This window comes from Podarcis vaucheri, assembly GCF_965113315.1.
Source record: "Podarcis vaucheri genome assembly, chromosome: 2".
NCBI classification, from domain to species: Eukaryota; Metazoa; Chordata; class Lepidosauria; order Squamata; family Lacertidae; genus Podarcis; species Podarcis vaucheri.
Genome location: NC_138760.1, coordinates 79281764 through 79309759, shown reverse-complemented (window position 1 = coordinate 79309759; position 27996 = coordinate 79281764). Strand labels below are relative to the sequence as shown.

The 27996-nt window shown below is 43.8% G+C and overlaps 2 protein-coding genes and 1 long non-coding RNA gene across 3 annotated transcripts in view; 2 read left to right on the top strand and 1 right to left on the bottom strand.

Annotated features, from left to right (window-relative positions):
• The window catches only part of DNAH1 (dynein axonemal heavy chain 1), a 115085-nt gene extending 107072 nt beyond the window's left edge, over positions 1 to 8013 (top strand). Inside the window, exons 70-79 of the mRNA XM_082214625.1 lie at positions 230 to 361; positions 940 to 1110; positions 1414 to 1593; positions 2861 to 3037; positions 3463 to 3633; positions 4356 to 4486; positions 5046 to 5190; positions 5533 to 5739; positions 6128 to 6362; positions 6980 to 8013. Coding sequence (XP_082070751.1) covers positions 230 to 361; positions 940 to 1110; positions 1414 to 1593; positions 2861 to 3037; positions 3463 to 3633; positions 4356 to 4486; positions 5046 to 5190; positions 5533 to 5739; positions 6128 to 6362; positions 6980 to 7101 — 1671 coding nt within the window. The 3' untranslated portion in view covers positions 7102 to 8013. The remainder of the gene's footprint in view (positions 1 to 229; positions 362 to 939; positions 1111 to 1413; positions 1594 to 2860; positions 3038 to 3462; positions 3634 to 4355; positions 4487 to 5045; positions 5191 to 5532; positions 5740 to 6127; positions 6363 to 6979) is intronic.
• On the bottom strand, positions 7447 to 24881 carry BAP1 (BRCA1 associated deubiquitinase 1). Its single transcript, XM_082214524.1, has 17 exons — positions 24714 to 24881; positions 22872 to 22901; positions 22621 to 22675; positions 21725 to 21857; positions 20380 to 20499; positions 19012 to 19073; positions 18786 to 18928; positions 17587 to 17665; positions 16930 to 17053; positions 15964 to 16111; positions 15142 to 15326; positions 14285 to 14418; positions 13218 to 13690; positions 11735 to 11895; positions 11042 to 11134; positions 10503 to 10575; positions 7447 to 9998 (listed from the first exon to the last, which is right to left on the bottom strand). Exons 1-17 carry the CDS (start codon positions 24748 to 24750, stop codon positions 9865 to 9867), a joined length of 2184 nt encoding a protein of 727 aa, XP_082070650.1. The 5' UTR covers positions 24751 to 24881; the 3' UTR covers positions 7447 to 9864.
• Positions 24882 to 24933: 52 nt separating this feature from the next.
• Positions 24934 to 26407, top strand: LOC309527738. Its single transcript, XR_014217322.1, has 2 exons — positions 24934 to 25031; positions 25385 to 26407. It is a non-coding gene; the product is annotated as an uncharacterized lncRNA (long non-coding RNA).
• The last annotated feature ends 1589 nt before the right edge of the window (positions 26408 to 27996 follow it).

The following is a 27996-nucleotide window of genomic DNA, read 5'->3' as shown; positions in this document are numbered from 1 at the left end:
TGTAGCACTGCACACAAAATGGGCATCAGGATTTCAGTGCACAGTGTTATGCAAGCCCTGACAATCAGCTGATTGGTGGTGCCTACCAACTCCCTTTTAGTCCATCCACCTGGCTTTCTTAGTTTTTTCAGCTTTCTTAGTTTTTCTGCCTTCCCTAATTCCCTGCGGACATAGTACAGCCACCCTGACTGACCTGTGGCTAACTGTGTCATTCTGTGTTGCTTCTTAGGGTCCCCGCGCAGAAGCCATGATGCGCAGTGCTATGGAGCGTGGGAAGTGGGTCTTCTTCCAGAATTGCCACCTGGCTCCAAGCTGGATGCCTTCTTTGGAACGACTCATTGAAGGCATCAACCCTGACAAGGTGACACACAGATGGACCTCAGCTTTTGCTTCCCTGTGCATTTTCAGCAGAAGCCATAAAGTTTCTCCCTGGATCCTTATGTAAATGTTTATAGGTAGCTGTAGAAAAATTCTTAAAGTGATGGGACAGCAGTAGTTAGGCACGATCTTTCTAGAGCTTTCTACTTTCTTTGCAGAGCATGCTTATGCTGCCAACAAGAAGCTGGGCAAAAAGGGTGGAGGAGGTAGGGATTAGTTGCAGAATCATGAGGCTCCATATGGGAGCAAGATAATAAGATGAAATAGAATCTCCAGTGAGCATTTTTTTGCTTCTGTAAAGGAAAGTGCAAGTGTCACTTTCTCTTGATGTTCTCCTTACACATTCTTATTGCAGGATGTCTTTGAAAGCTCACAGGAATAAGCAGGATATCTTAAGAGAAACGTTGACTGTTCCCTCCTATGAGAAATATATTTGCTGGTCTCTTTGTGATGGAGGAACACTTCTCTAATGGGAGTGAGAAAAGACTCTTCCGTAGGTGTTTCTAAAAAGTAGAACGGAACTGTTTCAGATTATACATGGCTCATATTTCAATTGCCTAGGTGCACCGGGACTTCAGACTTTGGCTCACCAGTCTGCCTAGTAACAAGTTTCCAGTGTCCATCCTCCAGAACGGATCTAAGATGACCATTGAGCCACCACGGGGAGTAAAGGCTAATCTGCTGAAATCTTACTTAAGCCTGAACAATGACTTTCTGAACTCCTGTACCAAGGTAAGAGGTCCCATTTTCCAAGTTTTCAGACAGCACTTTCTCATTCCTAGCTTTCTCCTGCCAAGGGATTGGTTACATTAGCTTCTGAATCAGTCCCTGTTCCTCTCCACTGCTACTGTGCCTCTTTGCACAAAGGGTACCACGCTACAGTGGTGTACAGCCAGATTTGGGGGGGGGGGCATGCCTTTCTTGCTCATTAGAAGCAACTGTTAATGGAAATGTTGTAGCAGCATCTTATTCTGTGACACTTAGGACCCATAAGAGCTTTTCTCAATGCATGTCCTCATTATTTTCATCTTGCAGCTTACGGAGTTCAAATCCTTGCTCCTCTCGCTTTGCCTCTTCCATGGGAATGCACTGGAAAGGAGGAAGTTTGGGCCACTGGGGTTCAACATTCCTTATGAGTTCACAGACGGAGATCTGCGCATCTGCATCAGCCAGCTGAAGATGTTTCTGGATGAATATGAAAACATCCCTTACAAGGTAGGAGGAGAGTGGTGCATGCCAAGGGTGAAATCTGGGCTGTGAGAAAATGTGTGTGAAGGAATAAAATCCTTCCAGGAAGACGGATTATGTAGGTGACCTAATACTTGGGGAGAAGGTCAGATAGTGCTTCTAGTCTTATTGGAAATACTGCTAAATAGCCTGAAGTTCCACGTTTGGCGGAACATATTCACCATTTCTCCTCAGTTCTCTGGAGAAGCAGTAGAATAACTTGCTGCAACACAGCAGCTGCAGCAAAATATACTTGAGGCCTCTCTTGCCACATGCTCTGATGCGACAGGAGTATCTGTCTCCAAGCAGTGGGCCTGAATATTGTGTACAGTTTAAATTACTCAAAATATTTAAACTGGATTCATTTGGACTGGTCCAAATAATCTGCCTTTGCACAGCCTTCATCACTAGTCAGTGTTTGTCAACAACAACAATATTACTTAAATCTTGCCCATCTAGCCGTGTCTTCCCAGCCACTGTCAAACCTTCTGCACCCTCTTATCCATTGCTACCATGCTTGTTAACTGTAAATCCATTTCTTGCATTCAGCATGGTGTGCCCTTATTTCCCTGTCTAATATTAATAACAACAACAACAACAACGATGATGATGATGTATTATTTATATGTCACCCATCTGACTGGGTTGCCCCAGCCACTTTGGGCAGCTTCCAAGAAATTAAAACATCAGATACCATGTGTTTGGATAAAAAAATTCCTTCCAGTAGCACCTTAAAGACCAACTAAGTTAGTTCTTGGTATGAGGTTTCGTGTGCATGCACACTTCTTCAGATACCAGTATCTGAAGAAGTGTGCATGCACACGAAAGCTCATACCAAGAACTAACTTAGTTGGTCTTTAAGGTGCTACTGGAAGGAATTTTTTTATTTTGACTATGGCAGACCAACACGGCTACCTATCTGTAACTGGAACCATGTGTTTGGAGTAGTTGAGGGAAGCCAATCCAAGCTTGTGTTTGTTTTAATGCTGTAGCTGAACCAGCCAGAGAAAAAAGTTCTTGACGTGTGTAAGTAGATGGTGGAGACTTGGATCCCTGTGCATGACAGAAGGCACTTGCACTCATGCACAACCAGGTGATCTCTTGCATGGGTGCTCTTTCCCTGGAGAGTGTTTCAGTTCTTCAAGGTGGCTTCTGGCATGGAAAAAAGAGGGCTGGCAAAGTGCCCCAAATTGCTCTCCTCTTGTACCCAAGCCACAGCCTCCTCTGCCATTTCTATGTCCTTGTCCTTTTGTAGGTTTTGAAGTACACAGCAGGTGAGATTAACTATGGAGGCCGGGTGACGGATGACTGGGACAGGCGCTGCATCATGAATATTTTGGAAGATTTCTACAACCCAGATGTTCTCAATCCAGAGTTTTCTTACTCAGAATCTGGTGTCTACAAACAGATTAGTACCACTTATGACCTTAATGTAAGTTGCATAAACTAGTAGGCAAACACACTGCACTATAGAAAGAATTAAACCCATACTAGTCTGAGTGTGTTGTTCTGTATGTGCCTGGTTGATTCAAAAGTGAACCACTTTTCTAAGAGTCTGTATCAGATTTGGGAAGATCTCTCACAGATGAGTCTGTTCCTGAAACAAAATGCATGATGCTGTCACAGGGATTGTAACACTTCTTCCAAAATACAAATTTTGGTTGAAACCCTGAGTGACAGGTTAACCAGGCAAACACATAATAATTCATAAGCACAACTTGGTAGGTGAACAATCTTATTAGAATGTGTTCTTTTATAACTGTTGGAACCGTTTCTCCCTTTCTTTCAGTAGTTTACTTTTGGTCTTTCTTAAAGAAATTCCTCCTCATTGTTCTGCGTGTTGATTTCCCCCCATAGGGATACATCCAGTACATCAAGAGCCTTCCCCTCAATGACATGCCTGAGATATTTGGATTGCATGACAATGCTAACATCACCTTTGCTCAGAATGAGACTTTTGCACTCCTTGGGGCCATTATTCAACTTCAGCCAAAGACATCAACAGCAGGAGGGCGGAGCAGGGAAGAGGTCTGTAAGCCTGCTACCCTAAAGGAATATGAACCTAGTGCATACCCCCACCCAGAAATACTCTTTAATAGAAAAAGCTGCCTGTATACCAAGAGGCAGAACAGAAATGGCTCAGAATGCCACAGTGGGCCCAGTTCAGCTCCCTGAGAATCTTCCATTTTAAAACAAAAACATTTCTTGCCCTTAGGGCTGAGTAGATAACCTGAAAAGTGTTTGGGCAATGTCTCCTGAAGTCTCAGAAAGGAAGCAGAATAAGAGTTCTAGGAGGCAACGAGAGCTCTTGGCCATGACTAAAAATCATGCAGAATGTTATGCAAATAAAAGAATAATCAGCAGCACTTAATGTGCATAATTTCTACAGATCACAGAATTCAGCACTTTTTTGTACAGAATTTGAACTGCGAAGAGTCAGAATATTATTATTTTTTAAATGAATAGCATTGTCCTCATTACAGAACTACTTTGCTGTGTGAAGATCTCTTTCTGTCTTACAGTAGACATCTCAAGGGAGCAAAGGCACCCACCTTAAAGGTTAGGTGACCTTACAGCCTGGCTGCAGTATAAATTGCATATGTAATGTGAGAGCAGAAACAAATTACAGAGTAGAAACAATTTAATTTTCATCTTAGACACGAGTCTTCTCTCACCCAGTTTAAATAAGCTGCTCTGAAGGTCTCCACCCACAAACTGTTCCTTCCACGTCTTTTCCATACATTTTCTAGATTGTGGAGGAGACTTCAAAAGATATATTGGAGAAAGTGCCTCAGCCCATTGACTTGCAGAGAGTGATGCTGAGATATCCTGTATTGTATGAGGAGTCCATGAACACGGTTTTGGCACAGGAAGTGATCAGGTATAAGTCTTACTTTAACCCAGCTCTTTGCAGGACTCCTCTGCAGGAGCCTCTCAGAGTTTACAGTTTAGTAAACTGAAACTAGTAGAGGAGCAACTGCTAGGGAGAGCAAGTGGGTACAATAGATCTGCAGGCAGGTAAATGAGGCAGGATCTGCCTTTCTCCACCTATTTGGGCATTTGAGGACAAACCCCATTTACATTACCCTCACAGCACATAAATTTGTGTTTCAGCTTAAGGTTATGAAAACTGAACTATTTATAACTTTTCTGACATTGAAATGTGGAAAGAAACAAATACCCTCCTCCCCATCCCAGAATTCATATTTCAGACATATTAATATCTAGTTACGCTGGAAATGAATTTAAACAGCCTTTACAGAGCTGCATATGATATAATGTTGAGAATTTTGTTGAAAACCAGCATATAACTTAAACATGATATCCCCAAGTTTACACAATAGTGCAGTCATATATGCTCACAGAAGTTATTAAAATCACAGCATTGGATTAGTTTGCCTTTTTTTTAAAACAAGAATACCTGCCTTGATTTTGCACAGATACAATCGTCTGCTGGCAGTCATTGCAGCGAGTTTAAAAGATCTGCTGAAAGCTCTCAAAGGCCTAGTGGTGATGTCATCCCAGCTGGAACTGATGTCCATCAGTTTATACAACAATATGGTCCCGGAGATGTGGAATAGTAAGGTACTTCTGAGTGCTATGCACAGTTTTTGGTAGTTGCAGCAGTGCAGCAGGTTGTTTTGCAAAATGGGAGAAACCCCTCTGTACTACTAAGCTGCTATGACTGGTCAGTTTTTCATAAGGAACGTCAAGCCAGACTGAAACTTCACAGATGTACAGATGAAGCCAAACCTTAAAAAACACTTTTTCTTGCTTACATTGTAGAAATTTAGCACCATAGATTACTGGCTGACCAAGTAGAGTTAATTTTAATTTGCATTTAAAATGTTTGCCTCATAGCAGTTCAAAGGACTGGGACTTACAGCTGCTTAACAGCTCTTTCTTCCAATGCCATTCTTCCCACAGGCCTATCCCTCCTTGAAGCCCTTGGCCTCCTGGGTGAACGACCTGCTGCTGCGCATTGACTTCTTGCAGAGGTGGATTGAAAAAGGGATCCCACCTGTGTTCTGGATAAGCGGCTTCTTCTTCCCACAGGCTTTTCTAACAGGGACACTGCAGAACTTTGCCAGAAAGTCTATCATATCCATAGACACCATCTCTTTTGACTTCAAGGTCAGTGGATCATGTTGTATCAAAAGCTCAGCAAGTGATGTTTTTCACCCTTTTACCTACTGAAAACCCAAGTGTCAGCTTTGCAAGTGAAAGGTACTTGTAGTTCCTAGTCCCCCATTACATTTAAGCCACTACAGCAGTGGTTCTCAATTACCACAGAACACCCCTACTTTTTAAAATGTGGTAGTTTATGTTCTGTGAGTGGTGCTACAGGTATCCCCAACTAGACACAATCATTCTGCTCAGATACAGACAAACTCCTTTGATATAATCCCACAGGCAGGCTTCTTTTTCTGTGGTTTCAAACTGGCACATTTCTTTCACCTGATTGATTGATTGATTGATTGATTGATTGATTAAAACTTGCTTTCCCACCCTCTCAATTTAGGTGATGAGTCAGCCTGTGCAGGCACTAACTCAGCGACCTACTGAAGGGTGTTACATCCATGGCTTGTTTCTGGAAGGGGCTCGCTGGGACCCCATGTTCTTTCAGCTTGCAGAGTCACGGCCAAAGGAGTTGTACACAGAAATGGCAGTCCTGTGGCTAGTTCCTGTGCCTAACCGCAAGCCTCCAGCCAAAGGCATCTATCTGTGTCCCATCTACAAGACATTAACTCGTGCAGGTAAGCCTTTCAGGGGAAGGTTGGGTGAAGGATGCCAAAACTTGGAAAGGAACAGTATTAGAAATTCTTCTCATGAATCTAGCCTTTCTCAACTTTAGGTCCGCAGATGGTGTAGGACTACAACTACTATCATCCCTAGCTTAGTAGTAGTCAGGGATGATGGGAGTTGTAGTTCAGCAACATACTAAGAAAGGCTACAGTAATCTATCAACAGGGGAGACAGGTGCTTTCTCATGCTGAAAATCAGGTTAGAATTTTAGATATGTCCCTTTGCATCTTTGACTACTTTTAGCAAGATAAAAAGCTTCCCCCATCTCTCAAACAATCTGGGGATTACAAACAATCCCTTGTTACATGGTGTTTGCATAAACCTTTGCTAGGGAAGGGGAAGCAGAAAAACAAGGAAGAAAGTGCTCTGCCCTCCAGCCATGATAATTTTTTTCAGCTACTTTTCCGTCTCCAGAGATTTCTTTTGCAGAAATCATGCCAGTTTGAAAGACAAAAAAACTCCTGTAGCAAATGTCATTTCAGCCGTAGGATCATCAGCCTGTAAGTGGTACAAAGATATTATCTTCTTCAGTATACTACAGTCTAACACTGTTCATTTTCTTTGCTAGGGACACTGTCCACAACGGGCCATTCTACTAACTATGTGATTGCTGTAGAGATTCCAAGCAGTAAACCTCAGAGGCACTGGATTAAACGGGGTGTTGCCTTGATCTGTGCCTTAGATTTCTAAACACTGAAGGAATAGACTTGAGCAGCTTCCTGAAGCTTAGAGGAGAATGAAGTTATGCAGGTGCTCTATGCAACTAGACTTGTTCGATGAAGCCTCCTCTGCTGAAACAGAGCTGATCATAAGATTGTGATAATGCTATCATTTCATTAATTTAATCCTATAACATTAATAAAATATCAACTTTGGTTTCGCAGACAGCTGTGGCACTCCTAACTGGGATTTCCCTCATCCTGTAGACAAAGAGGACACAAGGGTGCAGTTGCTAAGATGTATAGTGACAAAAGCATTTCTGTTTTTGCAAGTATAGAGACAAAATTTAAGTTTTAAGGTCTGATCAGAGAAACCTTCAGATGGGTATACATTTTATTTTCTGACCCAGAACTGGTATTTACAGCACTTGAAACTGACAAAACAAAAGACAGTTGATTCTGTCAACATATAAAAAATAATAATTCTACAGTCAGCATCTGTACATATTTTCAGAGAAAGCAAATGCAGTTCTGCTGTCAGCTGCACTACCGTCTCAGGAATCACTGGGTGTCCTTTCACTCCTCAGCTTGTGGTCTTCCTTTGCTTTCCACTAATCATTTCTGGTAGTACAAAAGTAGACTCAACTATACATGTTCATGGAATGAGTTTCAGCAAAAGAGAAATCCTTCCAGAAATCCTATGATAGCCTATGACTACCAGCAAGCATAACCTACAGCAAACTTGCAGGTGGGTCCTGGTCTCTCTCCTCAATACGAATGCTGCTGCATTTACCATGTACAGTCAAACCTCGGTTGTCGAAAGTAATCCATTCCGGAAGCCTGTTCAGCTTCTGAAATATTCAACAACCGAGGCACGGCTTCCGATTGATTGCAGGAGCTTCTGGCACTCAAGCAGAAGCTGCGTTGGGACATTCAGCTTCTGGAGCATTTACTTCCGGGTTTTTGGCGTTCAGGAGCCAAGTTGTTCAAAAACGAACTGAGGTTTGTACTGGATTTTCACATGACACAAGAGTAAATCAATGTACATAAGGAGGAGTAGACAAGAAGGTCTCAAGTCGGCTGTGGTGGCAGTAGAGCTGCCATGCTGATTATCCAGCTTGCCAATCTTTTACTGTTAAGCCTGTTGCTGCAGCAGAAGACTGGCAATGAGGTAGAACTGGGGGGGGGGGGATTGTACACCCTTGCTGGCAAGTAGCAGCAGCAGAGGGTGACTGAATATGCAGCTGTAGGGCTGCTGAGCAGTGTCCACAATCCCAGGTACACCTGCGCACTGATGATCCAGCTGTCTCTGCCTTCATCATCACCCACGCTAACGGCATAACTCCTCCCTCACTGATCACTGCCACCCACTGCTGAGAAAACTACTACTTCTTGCCCTGTCTCACTTCTCACTATAAAAGCACACAAGGAAAACCAATTATCCAACAGTAGCCCTTTCATCAACAGTCTGCTTCCTGTCTGTGCCTCAGAAGTGTTAACAACCCCCAAAAAGGGTCACTTCACATTCACTGGCAGCAGTGAAGGAGCTGCTTTCCTGGGGCTTCTTCCTTTATTTCACCTGCCACATGCTTGGAGGAATCACACAGAGAGACCACTGTCATGATTCCTACCCACCTGATTTTTTTTGGGAGGTCTAACAGTTCCAGAGAGCAGAGAGAGAACAGAACAAATACCTATGTTACTTCTAGCATATCATGACACTAATCCACCCATTTCAACTGTTTGTCTCAGCATTGTTTTAACTTCATAAAGGGTGGTTTTATGCAGCATAATCTGAGCAAAAGCCAAGGGACTTTCAAGGGGCACCTGAGGCTACAGTTTATCAACCCCCAAGTTCAGGAAGGGGGAAATAATCTTGTATGATTGATCATTCTGATCTTTTTCTGTGCATGGCTAACAAACAGAAAAATATAACAGAAAGCAGCACACACTTCAAGGTATACACCCCTGTAAATTGTAAGTCACACTGTGTCCTTACTTTGGGCACCCACCGCCCATTTCAGAAATTCCTCTCCCTTTTCCTGCAACAACTGAAGAAACCACCCAGAGAAACATTAACAGGACTGATACTGAACTGAAAGACCTTCTGCAAAGGAGGAGCAAAGAAGCCTGACCTTCAAGTGGAAAGCATCCCTTCCAATGCTCATAATAGATTCCTGGAAAAAGGGTAGATGGCCACCTGTAGTCCACTACAATGATAATATGGCTCAGAAAATATATATATACATTTTAATACAGAAAATAGATAATAGCCTCCCAGGAGAACACAGAGCCATCGGCACTGGCCAGAAACAGTACACTGCCAATTCCTTTTTTGCTGGGAAAACTGAACCCAACACTACACCAACTCCTGCTGCAATGCCCTTCTAGAAGGTGGCAGGAATTTGGTTTCTCCTTTTCCAATAATCTCCCTACAGAGCTTCTGAAGGATGCCATTGGCTACTGCAAGATATACTGCAGATGGATTTCGGACACTGAGTAGCAAATTCAAGTGCTGTGTTAAGTAGGACCCTCAAGTGGTCCTGGTCCTTAGGGTTTGGAGAAAAGTTACACTGGAATGCCCACATAGTCCACCACCATTAGAGGAACATCTACAGCCCATTTGAATGCAGGTGGATTTGCATGTAACATTACACTAACACTGATTATTTGAACAGAGATGTTCAGTGCAAAGCCCATCTCCTGGGCACTGCCCAGCTGGTAGAGCCTGAAATGTGCACCAGATGACCAAAGTGACAAGCAGTGAACACAACGTACTGTCCAAAGGCCGGTGCTACTGACGCTTGGCTTTATACGGCCGGGAACGTTTCCGCCGGTCAGGCTTCCGCTGCTTGTGGAGACGCCCAATGCTGACCCCTTGCCGCCTACGCACAGAGATGTTCTGTTCAACAAGGCTAGCCAACATTCCTGCAGGAAGAGAGTTTGAAAGGTTAGCTAAAGAGAAACAATTGTTATGCAGTTAGGAATGTTCTTTCCTTTTCAGCCACTTCAAAACACAAATTCTAGGGAAATAGCTTTACTTGCCAAACAAAAGTCTTGGGACCTTAAACCAAAGATTTATTGTAGCATAAAGGTTGTGTGAACTAAAGCTTCCATAGCCAGTCCTCTAAAGATTACAATATTCATCTTTAAGGTGCAATTTAAGACATACTGTCCTTCAAAGTAAACTACACAAGTCTTCAATTCTGTACCAGAGGGCAGGTTAGATAGTCAGGAGCATTATATGCATCAGAAGTTCATGATCAGGAATTATTTAAAAAAGCATGCCCAAACATGGAAACTCTTCAAAGGTCCTCTTTTGTGGATGCTGCCTTCAAAGGGAGATTTAAAATCAAAGCTGCAGTTTCCAAAATGCAAGTGAAGACCAAAAGAACAGTCCCAGATGCCAGGACTGCTCAACAGGCATCTTACCTTCTTGTGCCAGCATGGAGATAAAGGTGCATATGAATTCATCATAATTGTGAGTTCTTCTCTGGTCATCAATCTAAGGGGAGGAGTCAGTAAGGTGGAAGAGAATTATCAGTTTAGCAGTTATAGTCGAAGCAGTCAAGAGAAAATGTTTGCCAGTGTTAACTTTTATGTGGCTGACTGGCAATATATAAGTGAATTAAGTCTACTGTATCTTATCCAAAATAAGCTTGGGAAATTATATCCAGTGGCACACCAGTGCCCACAAATGAACGATGGCAAAACCCCATTTTCTCCAGTTTTTAGTAGATGCATAATAAGTAATAGATAATGAGATTTCCAGCTTCAGGCAAGAGGCACTGTGCAAATATTACTAACCCAGCCAAAAAAAAGCAGTAGCTTAGCATCATGAATGGTCTCCTGGTATGATGTCTTCTGATTTTGCTAGTCTGGAGACTTCTTTTCATATCAGAAACTGTGGTCATGGTGAAGGAAAGTCATCTCATGATTACCCCCCAAGATGAAACACCCTGCTAGAATACCTTGAACTTCTTCCTTTTCTCTACCTCCTCCTTTAAACAGGCTTCATAGTTAGCTATTTCGGCTTCCACACATTTCAGCAGTGCCAGCAGCTCCTGCCAGAGCCAAAACAGGGACAGTATGAACACACCCAATCCCCAACAGTGTTTCATCGACTTGCAAAGTCAGCAGAAAAAACAGTGCACCATCTAGAACAATCTCACATGAAGCACAGAGAACATCTCATAGCTTTGGTGCCAGACAAGGCCATTTTGTAACTCATAGAGTGTGTAGTCCCAGGAAGGGGGGGGGTACTCGGTCCAGAAACCATATTAAGAGAGGCTGCAATGTTGGAAAGTGGTTCTACCTAACAGCAGCAAGGAAGAAGGGGGGAAAAACCACCAGCAGTAATGTAGGAAATTAACAAGCTGCAAGGTTTAGTGTTACACAGTCTCATAGACCTTGGACTGTCTGAAGCAGGCATCCCCAATTCTTCGGCCCTCCATATGTTTTGGACTACAATTCCCATCATCCCTGACCACTGGTCCTGTTAGCTAGGGATCATGGGAATTGTAGGTCAAACCATCTGGAGGGCCGCAGGTTGGGGGTGCCTAGTCCGAAGCATAACTGTGAGGAACCGCAGCATTTTAAACTCATACTACCAACGAGCATCAGCTGTCTTGGGGAGGGAGGGAAGCAGGGGTAGAAATGCTTACTTTAGGAGAATACTTTTCCCCACAAGGGAGATCACCAGACCGACCAAGTCCAGGCTTCTCCTTGCTGTCATTTGCTTCACTTGAGTCTCTCTCTTCTAGTTTGACAGTGGACTGAAGCTCTTCACTGGATTTGCTAGAAGATGAGGAGTTTTTCCCACCATCTGGTATCAGTGGAGAAGAGAGCAAAAAGGAGGAATGCCTCATGAGATTTGGACTAGGTGACCCTTGGGGTCCCTTCCAACTCTACAATTCTAACACACAGGATGGATTCATCTTATTATTAAAACCATTGTATACCACTTTTCATTTCAAAGAAATACCAAAGTAGTTTACAAAATAAAACACAGCTGCATATAAGCACAACAAAACATCAGCATCAAATAAAGTAGCCAGAAATGCCAGGAAGTGATATTAACACTCAAGAAAATACACAAATCGTTAAAGTACTTCTGTAGTGTTAAATACATGTTTTGAGCACAGGTCATACTCATATTCCTCCTTCCATAACTATCCCATACATAGTCCTAGGCCAGACTCCTGCTTTTAGTAGTCCAAGGTTGTAGTCACATCAAGTCAACACTGGGTCTTTCTATAGGGATTACTCATAAGCATATGCCTTGCTTCGACACAGTTCGCACATGCTTTGGGAGGAGAGAAGTTGTGAAGATTATCTGATAGTACTTTGGCTCTGCTTCCAGAATCAGCAATGAGCCAGACTCTTAGTGATGGGAAAAGGAACTCTAGAAAAAGGAAGAGCAGACCTTTGCTGTAATGCTCTCACCAACAAACTGCAAAAGTTAGGAGAACCTCCACAATATATGCCATATTCATAATCATTGCCCACCAAACCGCAGGTTCATCCCTGCACACACAAGAATCTTTTAAAGACACCTAGCAAAAAAAACACCTGGGTCTTTTTCTCTGTAACCTGGCAGGTTTCAATCCTAAGATTACCTCTAAATGCTGTTTTCATAAACATCATCCCTTTAAAAAACAGGAAAAATTAAGTGAGCCTTTTAACTTTTCTAAACGAAACCTGTCCTTACAGTTTCTCCTTCTGAAGTTTGGCAGGATTCATCTCCTTAGAAGAGACTATCATGCCTGCAAATTTCATCCAATTCTGCCCAAAAATTAGCACATACATAGATGGTTCCTCTTGGGGTGGGGGTGGATTTAAACTTTAAATGTGCCTAGCATGAAAACTCACTGTCCTATGTTTCTATAAGATGGAAAACTTCCAAAACAGGATTTGAACCCAGAACTGAAATGGATAGCCTCCAAATCACTCTCAACTGAACTGGGTTTTGAACTGAATCAGGATCAGCACACCCCTACCAAACAGCTTTTTGTTCTATTCTTATGCCTTCAGTATCTAACTTGAAACCACTGGTCATTCTCTCACTGCTCATCATAGAGTCAGAACCATCTGCTCCAGGAGTAGTTACAGGAGTACAGGGGCTACAGCTCTTCCACTGAATCTTACCTGTTATAGTAAGTGGGCAGAAAACCCCATCCTCTGTGAGGTGCAGCAAACCTGTGCTGATGATAGGCCCCAAATCCCTCACAGCTCGATTGTAGCGTATGCAGTCCACACGCAGAAGGCTATCCTCCTCCCCAAACAGCACCTTGGAGATGTGAGAGGTGACAGGGCTGGAGGGACGAGTGGGGTTGGCTGAGCGGATGGGGGAGCGGAGTGGGGAATTGAAGGCACTCCCAATCTCTGAGGCAGTGTCCGTACTCTCATTGCTGGGTGTAGGAGATGGTTGGGAATGGGCAACAGCAGCAACAGCAGTGCCTCCACTGCTGGTCTTGATTGACAGGGGGATGGAGAGATCCTTCTGTGTTTCCTTGAGCTTCTCAGTTAGGACATTGATAGTGTTGGGCTGCAGCATGGAGAGCTGGCCATCTGCACTCCCCACCAGGGGCTCCTGCTTCACTGGGCCCTTCCGCTTGAATCTGTTCAAGATTGGGGAACAAGAGAGGAAGATCAATTGAAGAGGATCGAAGGGCAATAGGAGCAGCAAAGATCAGGCATAACAGGTCTGGTGGAAACAATCAAAACATCACAGTATTCCATACTCACATTCAGTAATATACAATTAAAAAATGCAGAACACCAGGAGTCTCTACTGTAAAGGATTTGTTTGCTTGTTTGTTTAAACCAGTGTTTCCCAAACTTGTGTCTCCAGCTGTTTTTGGACTAAAATTCCTATCATCCTTGCTCACTGATCCTACTAGCTATGATGGGAGTTGTAATCCAAAACCAGCTAGAGACCCAAGTTTGGGAAACCCTAGTTTAAGCAGTTTGTATCCCACTTTTCACCAGGTAGATCTCAAATCAGCTTACAACAATAGAATACACAAATTTTAAAACAATTAAACCTCTGAAATTTAAAATCTCATTTCACAAAGGAGTGAGGCTTCAAATCAAAGTCAAATATAGCAACTGTAAATGCTGGTTTTGAAAAATAATCACTGACTTGCATTGAAAAGCTCCCACCCTCTATTCTATGCCTATAGAGGAGCAAAGGGAGAATGAATCACCATTACCTCATGGCGGGATTGGCATTGCAAACTTCCTCCTCCTCATCATCATCATAGTCATCCTCCTCATCCGAGTACTGCTGGTGCTGCCGTACTGGGACCCGGCTCCGGCCCACTCCTGCTGCAAGGTCCTCTTCCTCCTGCATTGCATATCAGAATACACCTTAGGAATGCAATCTGGGAGGATCTACTGCCCTCAAAAGCCCCTCACTTAACTAACAGTCCTTCGCAAAGAAATATCCCAGGCATCATCCGAGCCCTGAGAAACCAACTTTCTAAGCCCATGTCTGTAGTGCCAAATCTCCCATTAAAATAACTCATAAACAGCAAAAAAATGTGATCTTGCCGAAAAAGCTCAACAACAGAAAAAGCTTAACAAACTTTCTGTCTGGGTTTTCACTGTTTGAAATATGGGAACCCTAGATCAGATCAATGGCCCACCCTGTTCTCCCAGTGACCAACTGGATGCTCATAGAAAGCAGGATAGGAGCTATCGTGTCCCACTTGCACTTCCCAGCAACTGATATTCAGAGACAGAGATGGCTATTCCGACAGAACAAAGCCATGGTGCTTAGAACACAGCCATTTATTCACAACATAGGAATGTTCCTACTTCATACCCACTAATGGACAAGCTAAGAGAGTCAGAGGAACTTCAGTGGAACAACCTATAAAGCAATGGCAGACACCTATGTAGGAAAGCTTTCTAAAAAAATAAATACCGAAGGCAAATTCTCATGTTAAAGATTTGTTTCTTTTTGGCTTGTGAAAGAAAGCTTGACAACAGTCACTGTCAACCGGAGATTCGTAAATCAGAAACTTGAATGAGATACTTGTGTTCAGCATAGCTGCCCTATACTTACTTGCATGGGTGACTTGGCATAGTTGTGGTTATCCAAGAAAGCTGGCAGTCTCTGCACGATAGGGCTAGGGTTGGCCAGTGCCCCATTGATGCTGCTCACAGGTAGCTTATTGCCCAGCTTGGATTTGCTTGGGGGGCTCTGGGTTGATGAAGGCTGATCCTGGCCTCCAGACTCCTCAGTGCTCTCTGGAAAGAACACCTCTCTTTTATTTTCCCATTTGAGAGCATTTACACTTGCTTACTGAGTAAATGCATACACCTCCATAGAGACATTTTCAGATGCATTGAGCAAGCACTCCTTTCCAGAACACCACACGCTTACCCCAAATCCAACAAAGGCAAACAAAGACACTGAAATGTGATACAAACGCCTACAATTTGCAACCCTGTTTTTGCACTAAGGGACGGGCTAAAACAGGCATGGCCAAACTTGGCCCTCCAGATGTTTTGGAACTACAACTCCCATCATCCCTAGCTAACAGGACCAGTGGTCAGGGATGATAGGAATTGTAGTCCCAAAACAGCTGGACGGCCACGTTTGTCCATCACTGGGCTAAAGTATTATTTATTTATTTTGTTTAAGTAGTAAAATCAGGCCCTCAGTGGCTTTCACATAGTAAGTGGATACTTAATAAGCCAAGTTTATTTTATTACATTTCTACCCCACCCTTCCTCCCAAAGGAGCACAGGGTGGCAAACATCAGAATGATAAAACACATACACATACACTTACAAACAGTTAAAAACATCTAAAACATATCCCATTCTGAGCATGGTTCTTTGTTCTCCGCACTCCACAGCCCCCTTCTACATTTCCCCATACCTGCTTGTGAGCTCTCGGGGACCAGCTGCACTCGCCCCAGTGGCAGGGCGGTGGGGGGCTTGCTGTTTGCTGACTTTGGCTCTTCAGAAGCCTGGGCCTCCAGGAATTTCTGGGTGTGGACCAGCTCTGGTTGCGTCACACGGATTAGCTAGTGAGGAAAAAATATAGATAGAACACCCCAGACATAGAAGGAAAGCAATGAAGTCAGTTCCCAATTAACATGCTTCCTTAATGAAAAGGCCAGCCAGGAGTGGGGAGGAGGAGGAGAACCATGTAACCTCTTGCGCTATTTATTTATTTCTGCTATTACTGAATTATATGGGGCTGCTGCCACTGCTCACTCTAATCACCAACCCCTCAACCACCACCCTTTCTCCCCCACCTGACCAAACACCCCACTCCCTCTCCACAGCCCCCCTTCCCTCACAGCTCATTAGAGGTTTAATGGAGGGAAGGGCGCTTCAGAAAGTGATTTGCCAAACCACTCTCTGAAGTGCTTCCCAACCTCCTTTAAACACCACTTCGGCAAAGGGGGAGGGAAACAGTGAGAGAAACAGCTCTCTGAGCCTTCCCCACATTAAACATTGCTCCTTCCTTCGCAGCTCACATAGGCTGCGCAGCAACCTACTTGCTCAGCTGCCTGCTGCACTCTTGTACGTAATACAAGCCGTAATAGAGTGTGACACTTTCAAACATGTAGTACAGAAAGACTTTGGTTCAAGCAATGATTTAGAAACGATTCATTTTGGTTCCCACCCCAGGCTCAGAGGGCAGCCCACAGAGGGTCTTCCCTGAATTCTATACATACAGAAGTCATCTTCCGGTGTTTCTAAATTGAGGGAAAGTGGGTGGGAAATGTATACAATCTGCAGCCCCAGCAATGGTTCAACAACATCAGTCTTGTACACAGACATACAGATGCAGTCAAGAGAAGAGATTCAATTACTAGGCTCATCCCAAACTTACCTGCTGCAAAGCCTCTAATACAGTTTGCCGGTTCATCTTCAAGATATGCAGCTTGGATTCATACTTCATCCTCCTGTCAGGAACGACTGCCATCAAGTTAAAGCGGATGTCATGATATGGCTCCCTGCAGGAAGACAGCATCAAGTGCTAAGCGCCCCAATTCAAAGTACAGGGTGAGTCTTTTAAAAGAGGCCCCATGGAACATGTGTACTCTGTATCCACAGGGCCTCTTTTAAAGGACTCATCCTGTATTTGCAGCAGTATATTTCCTTCTGTCACCACAATGCTAACATCACAGTGTATGGCACTGAACAGACAAAACTATTGGAGTGCAGGTGCAACATGTCTTAGGACCAGAAGACGGCCTTCCAGAGAAAGCTGAACCAAAGCAAGATCTACCAGAACATGAGATCCCAGGAGAAAGACTTGTCTCTTCTGAAGCACACCCTCCTAAGTTATCACAGGATCCTAACTAAACATGACAGCTATGCAACATCCCAAGTAACAGAGGCACTATGCCTCTGAATGATGTTCACTTAGACTCATGAGCAGGAGACTGCTAATGCGCACATGTCATGCTCGTGGGCTTCTCATAGGCATCTGGCGGGCCACCATAAGAACAAGGTCTTCCTATGCTATGGCACTTTGATCATTTACCCTGCTGTGGCAAGTCCAATTCTCTCCATGATCACTCTTCGAGCTTTGTCTGTCCATTCCTCCTCTTCTGCCCACGGACCTGAAAAAGCAATAAGAAGGTAAATGTAGAAACAAAGAAAGAAAAAGTCCCTGCTAACAGATTAAATGAGCTTGAACTGTATACGCAACAGGGAGTGTACAGGTAGTTCGGTTAAGGTAAAAAATCCATCGCAAGACCTATCGCGTACAACAACCCTTGGGAACGAGCTCACCTGAGCTTCCCATGTGGCTGGCTAGATTCTGATCCATCCATGCTACCTGAAAAGTCAACTTATAAAATAAATGTAAATTGTTCCTCTTTAAGATGTTTGTTTCAGCCTAACCCTGAGACCCAGAATAGGTTATCAAATCTAAAGAAAATAGAAACGCAGAAACACATTCAGATTAAAAAAACAAACCACTCCTTCCCACTGTATCCAGGTGCTTTCTAATGCTGTTCTCTTACTCAACCATTTGCAGAGGTTACCAGAATAAGGCATTTCCGCCCATTCTCTCTCCTCACACCCACAAGGTGTAACAAAATATACCCAGAAATCCTTAGATATGATGTTGCCTCCAGTCATGATTCAGTCCCACTCTTTAATGAGTTCCCCAAGGTGCATCTATTTCCTAGACCTTTGCTAATTCATATATTTTACTTTTCCTCCAACCTCTTCCCTTGCCCACTTTTCTTTTTCGACATGTACCCGTCTATGTAGATACGTTTGCAGACAGTTCTGCTATCGTTTATTTTACTTACTGCAACTATTTAATGTATTTCTTTCCTGCCTCACCAGAAGAATTTGCAGAATAATAATACAACAAATATAAAATATACCAAAAACATCTGAAAAGAGCAACTGCAAGCAAATGAACAGCAGGACTAAAACTGCAAACACAGCCTCCCTCCTGCAATTTCTGCAGCCAAGCTGGTGCCGAATGTATTGCTCTGTTTTCCTTTGGACCACATCAGCAAAGCCGAGAGGGGCGTTCTTGTCCTCTGGGCAGCCCAGGACTTCCATGCACACTTCCCAGGCATACAACTCAGAGATGCACCCTATTGTCTCTCGAGACAGATGGGTGCTGACAACAGTATTTTTGATGTCTCCAAATATCTTGCAGCCAGACCAACATTTATAGTTTTTCAGGTAAGCTAAGGCACAGTAGGTGGAGTCCCTTACCATGGTCAATGGGATAAACCTTCAGGCCATCCAGCTCAAAGAGCCTCCCCTTAATGGGAACGTAGCTGACAAAGTGAAAAGCCTCCATGGTTCGCACCGCACTGATCCCATTCTGTTTCTCTGGCAAATGCCGGGGCTCTGGCCTACCAAAAAACCAATAGACAAGAAGTCAGAATAGATGTGGTCTATTTTTCAGCAAGCACTTTTGTGTTGTGACCCCACTTACCTAGCATGACTGTTGTGGGCCTTGGCCAGTTCTGGGGCATTTCCAATGGCATAGCCTTTGCTCTGTGGGGAGGAAACAGAGCAAAAAGATAAGATAGCTTCATTTTCACTAGAGCCCTTTATCGGGCAAGGAAGGCCTCCAAATGCCAATAACCACCTCACTTCCTGATTGAATTCAGAATGGCATAGCTTGGGCACCACTCCAGCTAGCCAGGAGGACTACTCTCTAAGTAAAAGCTAAGTAAAATTTACTTAGAAATAATCTGCATGAGTTTTGCGAGACGACTGCAACCACAGTTTGATCAGACAATATGGAGATAAATCATACTGGCTGGGAAAGAAGACACTACAAAGAAAGGATGTTTTATAAAAAGCACTTGGGGAGATCAGAAGCTTACAGTGATTTCAGATTAAAAAAGGTAGAGGACCCAATGTTAAGATATACTTTTGTGAAAAAACCAGAAGCTTTTCTACTAGGTATTGTAGGAAAGGACATAAGAAGAAAGGACTGTAAACTTTTCCAATATGTTGTAACGGCAGCCAGAATCGTGCTGGCCCAGAAGTGGAAGCAAGAGGAAATTCCAACAGTAGAAGAGTGGAGAGTAAAATTGACAGAATATGCAGAACTGGACAAATTAACAGGGAAAATTAGATACACTAAAGATCAAAAGTTCATCGAGGACTGGGGGAAATTTGTGGGTTATCTGGAAAATATTTGTGGTGTAAATACAACGCTAGTGGGGTTTAAAGAGGCACTGTAAAAAACAAATAAGTATTGTTTATTAGAAATAATGAGGGAAGGGAGGGACAAATGGCAATATGAAAGAAGGGAATGTGTATTAAAGTTATAACTATGAATGATTGTCAGTGACGCTGAAGGAAGTCTAAAATGGTTATAATTTGTTGTATTTTGGATAAAACGTATAACTAGATGAAAATCAATAAAAATTTACAAAAAAAAAAAAGGTAGAGGACCCCTGACAGTTAAGTCCAGTCGCGAACGACTCTGGGTTTGCGGCACTCATCTCGCTTTATTGGCCGAGGGAGCTAACATTTGTCCGCAGACAGTTTTTCCGGGTCACGCAGCCAGCATGACTAAGCTGCTTCTGGCGAAACCAGAGCAGCGCACAGAAACACCATTTACCTTCCCGCCGGAGCAGTACCTATCTATCTACTTGCACTTTGACGTGCTTTCAAACTGCTAGGTTGGCAGGAGCAGGGACCGAGCAATGGGAGCTCACCCCATCGCAGGAATTCGAACGGCCGACCTTCCGATCGGCAAGCCCTAGGCTCAGTGGTTTACACCACAGCACCACCCACATCCCGATTTCAGATTATCCCACCCTAAATGCACCTTGCTGCATCATACCTCTGGACTAAACCCTTTTGTGAACTCCTTCATTCGGCTCAGAGTTGGCCCCAAGTCTACACTGCTGCAGTTCAGGAGGACACTCAACAACGCGTGTGTGGCACAAGAATTGGGGATCAGCTATAAAACATAATATTTACAAACATTTAGAAAAACAAAGCAATGAAACAGTCATCAACACTAAGCATAAATCTACCATTGTAGCTATTGATGCCTACAAGCTAAACATATGGTCCTTAATGCACGGTAATGGTTAAAGGTCGCAGTCAAAACTGGAAGGAATCAAAAGGCCATAGAATTCAACTCCCTGATACACACCTAAAAAGATCAACCTACACAGATCAGACCACATTAGTAACAATGGCACCCTTATTCAAGAGAAGTTTTGACGGAGAAAGTCACTGAAGTAAGCACACCAAGGTGCTAACAGGTAACACCCACTGTATTGACTTGTTTGTCTCCAGTTGTGTTAGATGGTGAGTGAGGCGTGTGCAAGACAGCTAAATCAGAAAGCTGTCATACCTTTGGACTAGTTCAACCCACAAGAAAACAGGAGCCTACTAACAGATGTTTCATTTTCAGTATATTCTTCTGAATTATTTCCATCTTCAGCATAAATCATGCTGAAAGTATATATTACAAGCAGATCTGAACAGGCTAAGCTGAGAAAGAATGTGAGCTTTATAAAGGAAAACTTGAACAAGTTATAGAAATTTGACTTACGATATCAATTCAATTGTACGATTTGGGGTTTTTTGTCTGCGAGTTTCAGATTTCAGTGAATACTTCAGGTAACTAGCTAAGAAACCAGCAGATACACAAGGAGGGAAAGATACTGACCTGGTTCTGTCATCACAACCTTAGTCTGATAAACTATGGGGATGTGTTGTCTGAAGCAGGCAACAGTGAAGGGCAGTTTTATGGAAATGGACAGACTAAATAAAGTAATAAGTTAAGTAACTGAAGGTAAGTAAGAAATTGTGATTATGGCAGGCTCTGGGAATTAATGAATGAATAACAACACAAGGGCTGGAGGGTGAAATTCTGTACTCTGAATACGAGGATGCTCTATTCTGTTACCAAGTTATGAAATAAGACTTGGAGCCTTCCACCATGGAAGGCCATATCCCTGATCTCAAATTGGCTGTGGTCAACTGTGGTCACTCAGTGATGAGGAGTTGACACTCTGCACATACTCAAAAGCAGTTTTCTTGAACAGTAATTCACATATTGCAGATCGGATCCTGGGGATTTGTTTTCAGTGCCAAGTATTAGACTGGCTCACATTAAACCCTGTCTCTACCCAACTGGGGACATCCTTCTTTCTTCATCCATGTCAGCTCACCTGATGAGCAAAGAACATATTATTGACAATGTCATCATCAATCACTGATGTCTCATCTACCAGAGTTGAGACCTTCCGTCGCGATCGGCGCTCTTCAATCCATTTGAAAAGGAAGATGAACCCATAGACTGGCCTGAAGAAAAGAATGGAGACAGCAGGGCACCAATGAAGCTGCATCACTTTGGAAGCATTTCTTTCAACAGCTCTCTAGTCATTCACACATGTCAGCCTAAGAGCTTCAGTCATTTAAACAATAACTATAGCTGGTAAAATCAGTGGGGGGAGTCAACCATACCACAATTACAAATTCCCATTATTGCATCATTCCTGATACTCCCAAATAGCGACAGCGACCAATGGAAATAGCTACAATCTAACATAGACCTTGGGTTGTATTCAGCTAACTTTTACTCCAAGTAGACCCATTTAAATAACTGGACCTAAGTTAGTAATGGTCATTAATTTGAGTAGGTTTACTCTGAATGAAAGTTAGTTATCTACATTTAATTGTCTATGCTTTACTCACTATTTTTGTACTTCTCTAAGCTACAGCAGTCTTGTATTTAAACACTAACCTGGGAGCCATAGCTGATCAGGAATGCTGCTATCTTCTAAGAAGGCTAGTAACTTGTATGTTCTTATGTACTACATTACAGAAGGTTTGGCAGGGGTGGGAAACTAGATCTATTTGGTGGGTCAAATCTTTATCTTCCCCACAGGCCACGTTTGAGAGGTGTGAGAGCAAAAGCACAGCCACCAAGCACTGTTTATCCACTGATTGCCAAGCCCTTTGCTAAGCACTTATGGCTGGGCCAGATCTTTACACAATGTGTTATTCACAAACATCAGAAGGATATTTTGCCTTTCTCAAATCAATATAATGATTACTAACTTACCCTTGGCATTTGCTCTGTAAATCATAGATTTCTTCAACTTGCACCCCCTTAACACCTACAAGAAGATATAGCAGGAGTCACCATGTGGCAAGGAGCAGTCAAGGAATATTAGCAAGGTGATATCTAATGTTAGTCATAGAGTAGTCCAAATGAAACAAAAGGAATTAACTCAATTCATTTATTTCAGTGAGGCTACTCTGAATATGACTAACATTCGGTATCATTCATAGACTACCAGTTGCCATACTCACCAAAATCCTCTACTAATAGAGTGAAGAGCCCTACAAAAGAATACAAGACAGAAAATTACTTACTGACCAATTCATGTATACTTCAGAAAGAAACTTTTAGCATTTATTTTACTATGAATGTTAAATGCAAAATCAAGACTAGAAATTATTTAGTCATACTACTGGGCACGTTCATAAAGAATTCAGATGTGTAATATTATTTTTCACTTTTATATTCCGCCTTTTCACCAAAGCGTTCACATTGATGTGGATGGATGAGAGAACAAACCTGTGAAGGTTGGTGGGTAACTGGTGCAAGGTCACTTGTAGAGCTTTGCAGCCTGAGTAAGGGTACAAACCCACTTCTCATCAGCACAGCACGGGTAAAGCACAGGGGCTGAGGGCCAGAGGGCTGGCTAGCTGGGGGACAATTTCTAAAGTAAGATTGGATTATATTCCGAGCCAATCTATTTCTTGTTGGTTTGTTTTTTAAAGTAACTCTGGTTAATTTTTGAGCCAATCTAACACAAGCTAAACAGTGCAATAATTGGGACACATACTTAATATTTTTTCAGCTGTGGTGAAGTATACACTAGCTTGAAGAACAGACAGCATATACATGCTAATAATAAGTCTTTCCCCTGCAGAAGGCCTCAGCTGTTTTCTATTGAAAGCATCTATTGTTACAACAGTGTTGGCTGTTGTATTCTAGCATTCCACATTTCCAGAAAAATATGTTTCAACCTTACATGGTGCATCCTTCTAATTGGTTGGAATAAGGTACATTTTCAAGCCTTACTCTCACTGTTTGTTATTAAGTATTTAGACTTCTTTCACATGAATCTGAAAAGTAGAGTTGGATTTGTAGCAAGACAAAGACATGAGGTTTCTTTATTTAGAAATGTTTATAAAGCACTTAATATTTCAAAATCTAAGTCATGTACCATCAACCAGCCTTTCTCAACCATGGGCCCCCATATATTGTTGGACTGTAACTCTCATCATCCATAGCTAGCAGGACCAGTGGTCAGAGTTGGTGGGAGTTGTAGTCCAACACCATCTAGTGACCCAAGGTTGAGGACAGCTGGCTGAAAGGTACCAAATATATAATTTTAAAAGAACAAAACCTATAAAACAGTAATGGAAAAGTGCATAAAATCAAATAAAACAGAAATCCAAAGGGTTCAAGCTTGTAAAACAGGGTCCAATTTTATGGGTCAAGGAAAGCCTGGCCAAACGGATAAGCTTTCACAGGACATGTGAACCACATGATGGCTGCTGCTTCATGTATGGCAGAGGGAAGGGCATTCCACATTACAGGGGCAGTATAACAGCATAAAAACGTGTCCTGTCACAATGATCATAAAAGGGCTGAAGGGCATACACATATGCAGACCAATATGAACCTGGTTTTGGACATCTCCCAAAATACCACCATCTCACATCCAATGTTATGGGATCTAACTTGCCTTCCTGCCCACTTATCTTGGGCAACCACAAGGCAACATATCATCAGGATATAGAGTCGCCTGCCATTGGGTGGCACAGCATAGACATTGCATGCCACAACTCCTCTCCAGCTTCCGATGAATCCCCTTAAAAGTTATAGATGCCCTATGGGCACTGCCACACATGGGGACAGCCCAATTCCACCGCCAACCTCTCTCCCGCTATCAACGCACTCCCCAAGAACAAGCTCTTAGCCACCACCCGCCTTAGCCCACCACCCTCCCGATTCCCAAGTGGAGGGGGGGGGAGAAGCAGCACATCTCCCCCCCCACCTCTTCATTGCCCCCCGTTCCCCTCCCCGAGGCCTCCCCCTCACGACCCCCCGGCGACCGCGGGGCTCCCATATTCACTCACCAGGGTCGCTCTCCAGCTCCAGCCAGCCCTTATTCATCTTCCCCCTGGGTCAGGCCCCAGCGCCATGACCGGCCCCAGGCCCTTCACAGACCCACCTGCCCGCCCACCTCCAGCTTCGGCCACCCGCCACCGCCCGCCGTTTGAGAGGCTCCAATTTCACTCCGCGGCCGCCACCTACAACAACAGGACCCCCCACGCTCACGGCGCCGCCTCTTGAGCACGTCATCTCGGCGCGACTCGAGACGCACAGCGCCCGCCCCGACGTAGGAAGAGGGAAATGGAGCGCGGCGAAAGATAAGTCGCGACGCTGTAAGAAAAGTCCCGGGCGGAAAGGGTTGGGGGTTTCCGGTTTGGGCGGAGTTTTAAAGAGCTTTGAGCTTGCAGATGTGCTGGCGAATTCGGTTACAGTACATAAATAGTTGAACGGGGGGGGGGGGAGGACCGTCGCCACTGGTTTGATTTTGTTTTATTATATATTTTGTGTTCTCGTTTTGTATTTCTATGTTGTGAAGTTGCCCTGTGCTGTGATCTTCGGGCGAAGGGTGAGATACCAATCTAGCAATAGATAATAAATAAACTTTAAGCTGTTCTGAAGCGGGTGAGGATACGACTCTGGGAACGAGCCCGCCACCACTTTGCATATTTCTGTGTCTGCAATTTCTCCCTAGCAGTCGCAAACGGGGAATCCGTTCAGCTTGCGGCGGAAGTCCTCTGCATGCCTAGCCAGAAGCAAGCCTCCATGAGCTTTGAGACTACTAATCCTCGCCATGGCTATTCGGGAGCTCTGCACCCAGTAGGAATTGCGCCCAGGTAATGGGGGTTGAGGTTGCAGCCTTTGATTGTGCACCTAAAGAGACGTGCCGAGAAGGAAACCCCACCCTGTGTAAGTGTGCATAAAGGTAAAGGGACCCCTGACCGTTAGGTCCAGTCGTGGCCGACTCTGGGGTTGCGGCGCTCATCTTGCTTTATTGGCCGAGATGTGGCCAGCATGACTAAGCCGCCTCTGGAGAACCAGAGCAGCGCACGGAAACGCTCGCTATTTACCTTCCCGCCGGAGCAGTACCTATTCATCTACTTGCACTTTTACGTGCATTCGAACTGCTAGGTTGGCAGGAGCAGGGAGCGAGGAACAGGAGCTCACCCCATCGTGGGGATTCGAACTGCCAACCTTCTGATCGGCAAGTCCTAGGCTCTGTGGTTTAACCCACAGTGCCACCCGCGTACCTGTAAGCGTGCATAGGATGGCGGAATTAAACTGATGGAAGTGTGCACAAACCAAGTCACGCCTCAACTGGAGTAATGTGTCCTCGTTGGAATATAGACAAAAAGGAATAGGTTCATGGGGGGGGGGGGAGCAATGAAGACAGTCACCAATACAGAACACAAATCCTATGAGGAAAGGTTGAAGTAACTGATTATATTTACCCTGTAGAAGGGAAGGCACAGGTGAGGTATATGATAATGATAGCACTCTTCTCACTACCTGAATGGCTGTCGTTATAGAACTAGAGGGCAAAAGACTTATTCTCTGCTCCCCTTAAACGCCAGATCTACTAAGCTTAAAGGGGCACGAGATTACTTTTGATGGAGAGAGCAGTTTGACAATTGAACCAATTACCTAGAGAGGTGGTGGACTCTTGCTTCAAGGAGAGGCTGGGGGATTTCCCAAGATTAAACTATTTTATTTTCAAGAATCCATGAATACAGTAATATTTTTTTTCTTATCCTCGGACAATGGGAAAGAATTTGATTCTGAAAAGGCTACCTTTTTAAAAAAAAATAGTGATGGGACCATTTCTTGCACAGGATTGCCTGCATGCATCAAGCAGGGGTGTGGTCTATAAAGCCCCCTCCCTTTCTCTGGATCAGGGCCCTCACAGACTGCAGAATTCATGGGCCTGCTGCACATCTAACCATTTAAAATATTTAGTCAGCCCTGTAATACTAAAGATTGCGCAAGTTTATTTGTATTTGCTTCCCCACCCTCTGTCACATTTATCCAGGAAGATAACCAAGAAGATTTTTGAACTGGAGAGCACCAAGGTGATGAAAAAATATGGCAAGAAACTGAGCATCAGTAAGCCACATGATGGCAGTATCCCCAAAGATATGTCAAATAACTAAGGGCCTTTTTTCAGCCCTTAAACTGTTTTTATTTTATTTATTTGTTTTACTTTGGTGTGTATTTTATGGTTACCTGCCCATCCGTCTGGAAAGGTAGCAACCGTTCCTTTGTAATCATATACCAGGGAAGAATTTACTTTTTTAAAAAAATGGAAAGGGGAGTTATAAAATCCTAGCAGAAGGCAAAAGCCACACATTACCATTTACTCCATCTTCAGTGTGCTCCCACCACTGGTATTCAAAGCTGGGTGCACATGAAGTTAGCTACGATCTATATGTATAGGGACGCGGGTGGCGCTGTGGGCTAAAGCCTCAGCGCCTAGGGCTTGCCGATCGAAAGGTCGGCGGTTCGAATCCCCGCGGCGGGGTGCGCTCCCGCTGCTCGGTCCCAGCGCCTGCCAACCTAGCAGTTCGAAAGCACCCCCGGGGGCAAGTAGATAAATAGGTACCGCTTACCAGCGGGAAGGTAAACGGCGTTCCGTGTGCGGCTCTGGCTTGCCAGAGCAGCGTTGTCACGCTGGCCACGTGACCCGGAGGTGTCTCCGGACAGCGCTGGCCCCCGGCCAATAGATGTGAGATGTGAGATGGGCGCACAAACCCCAGAGTCTGTCAAGACTGGCCCGTTCGGGCAGGGGTACCTTTACCTTTACCTTTATATGTAATCCATAGTTTCTTGAGATTTACTTCTGTTTGATGCATTTCCCTTCAAGACAGCTTCCATTCAATTTGAAAACAAGCCATGATTGATCTGAGGTTTGCACAGGTCAAACAGCTGTTGCTCATGGGCAGGTGACAGCGTGTGAATAGATGTCAGCTTCCTTGAATAGGAGTTTGGGGAAGCTGCAGGTGTAGGAAAATAAAGCAGGTAATGTGCATCAAGTGAAGACACCTTTGTCCCCTGCCTGACATGTCCTGCACATGCAAATGTGACTTGAACTGTAGTGGGGGGAAATGATCTCGCTGCATTTTAAGCCACTAATATGTATATACCCTTAGTGACTAATACAGTCCACCTGCCTGGAACAATCTATCACACTTTATGTGAAAATCTGTGCATTTTTAGAATCCCACAAATCCTAAGAGAAGAGCAAATAGCTCCAGTTGACTTTCAAGTGACCTGAGCTGCATACATTAGTTTCATAGGAGATGGATCATAAAC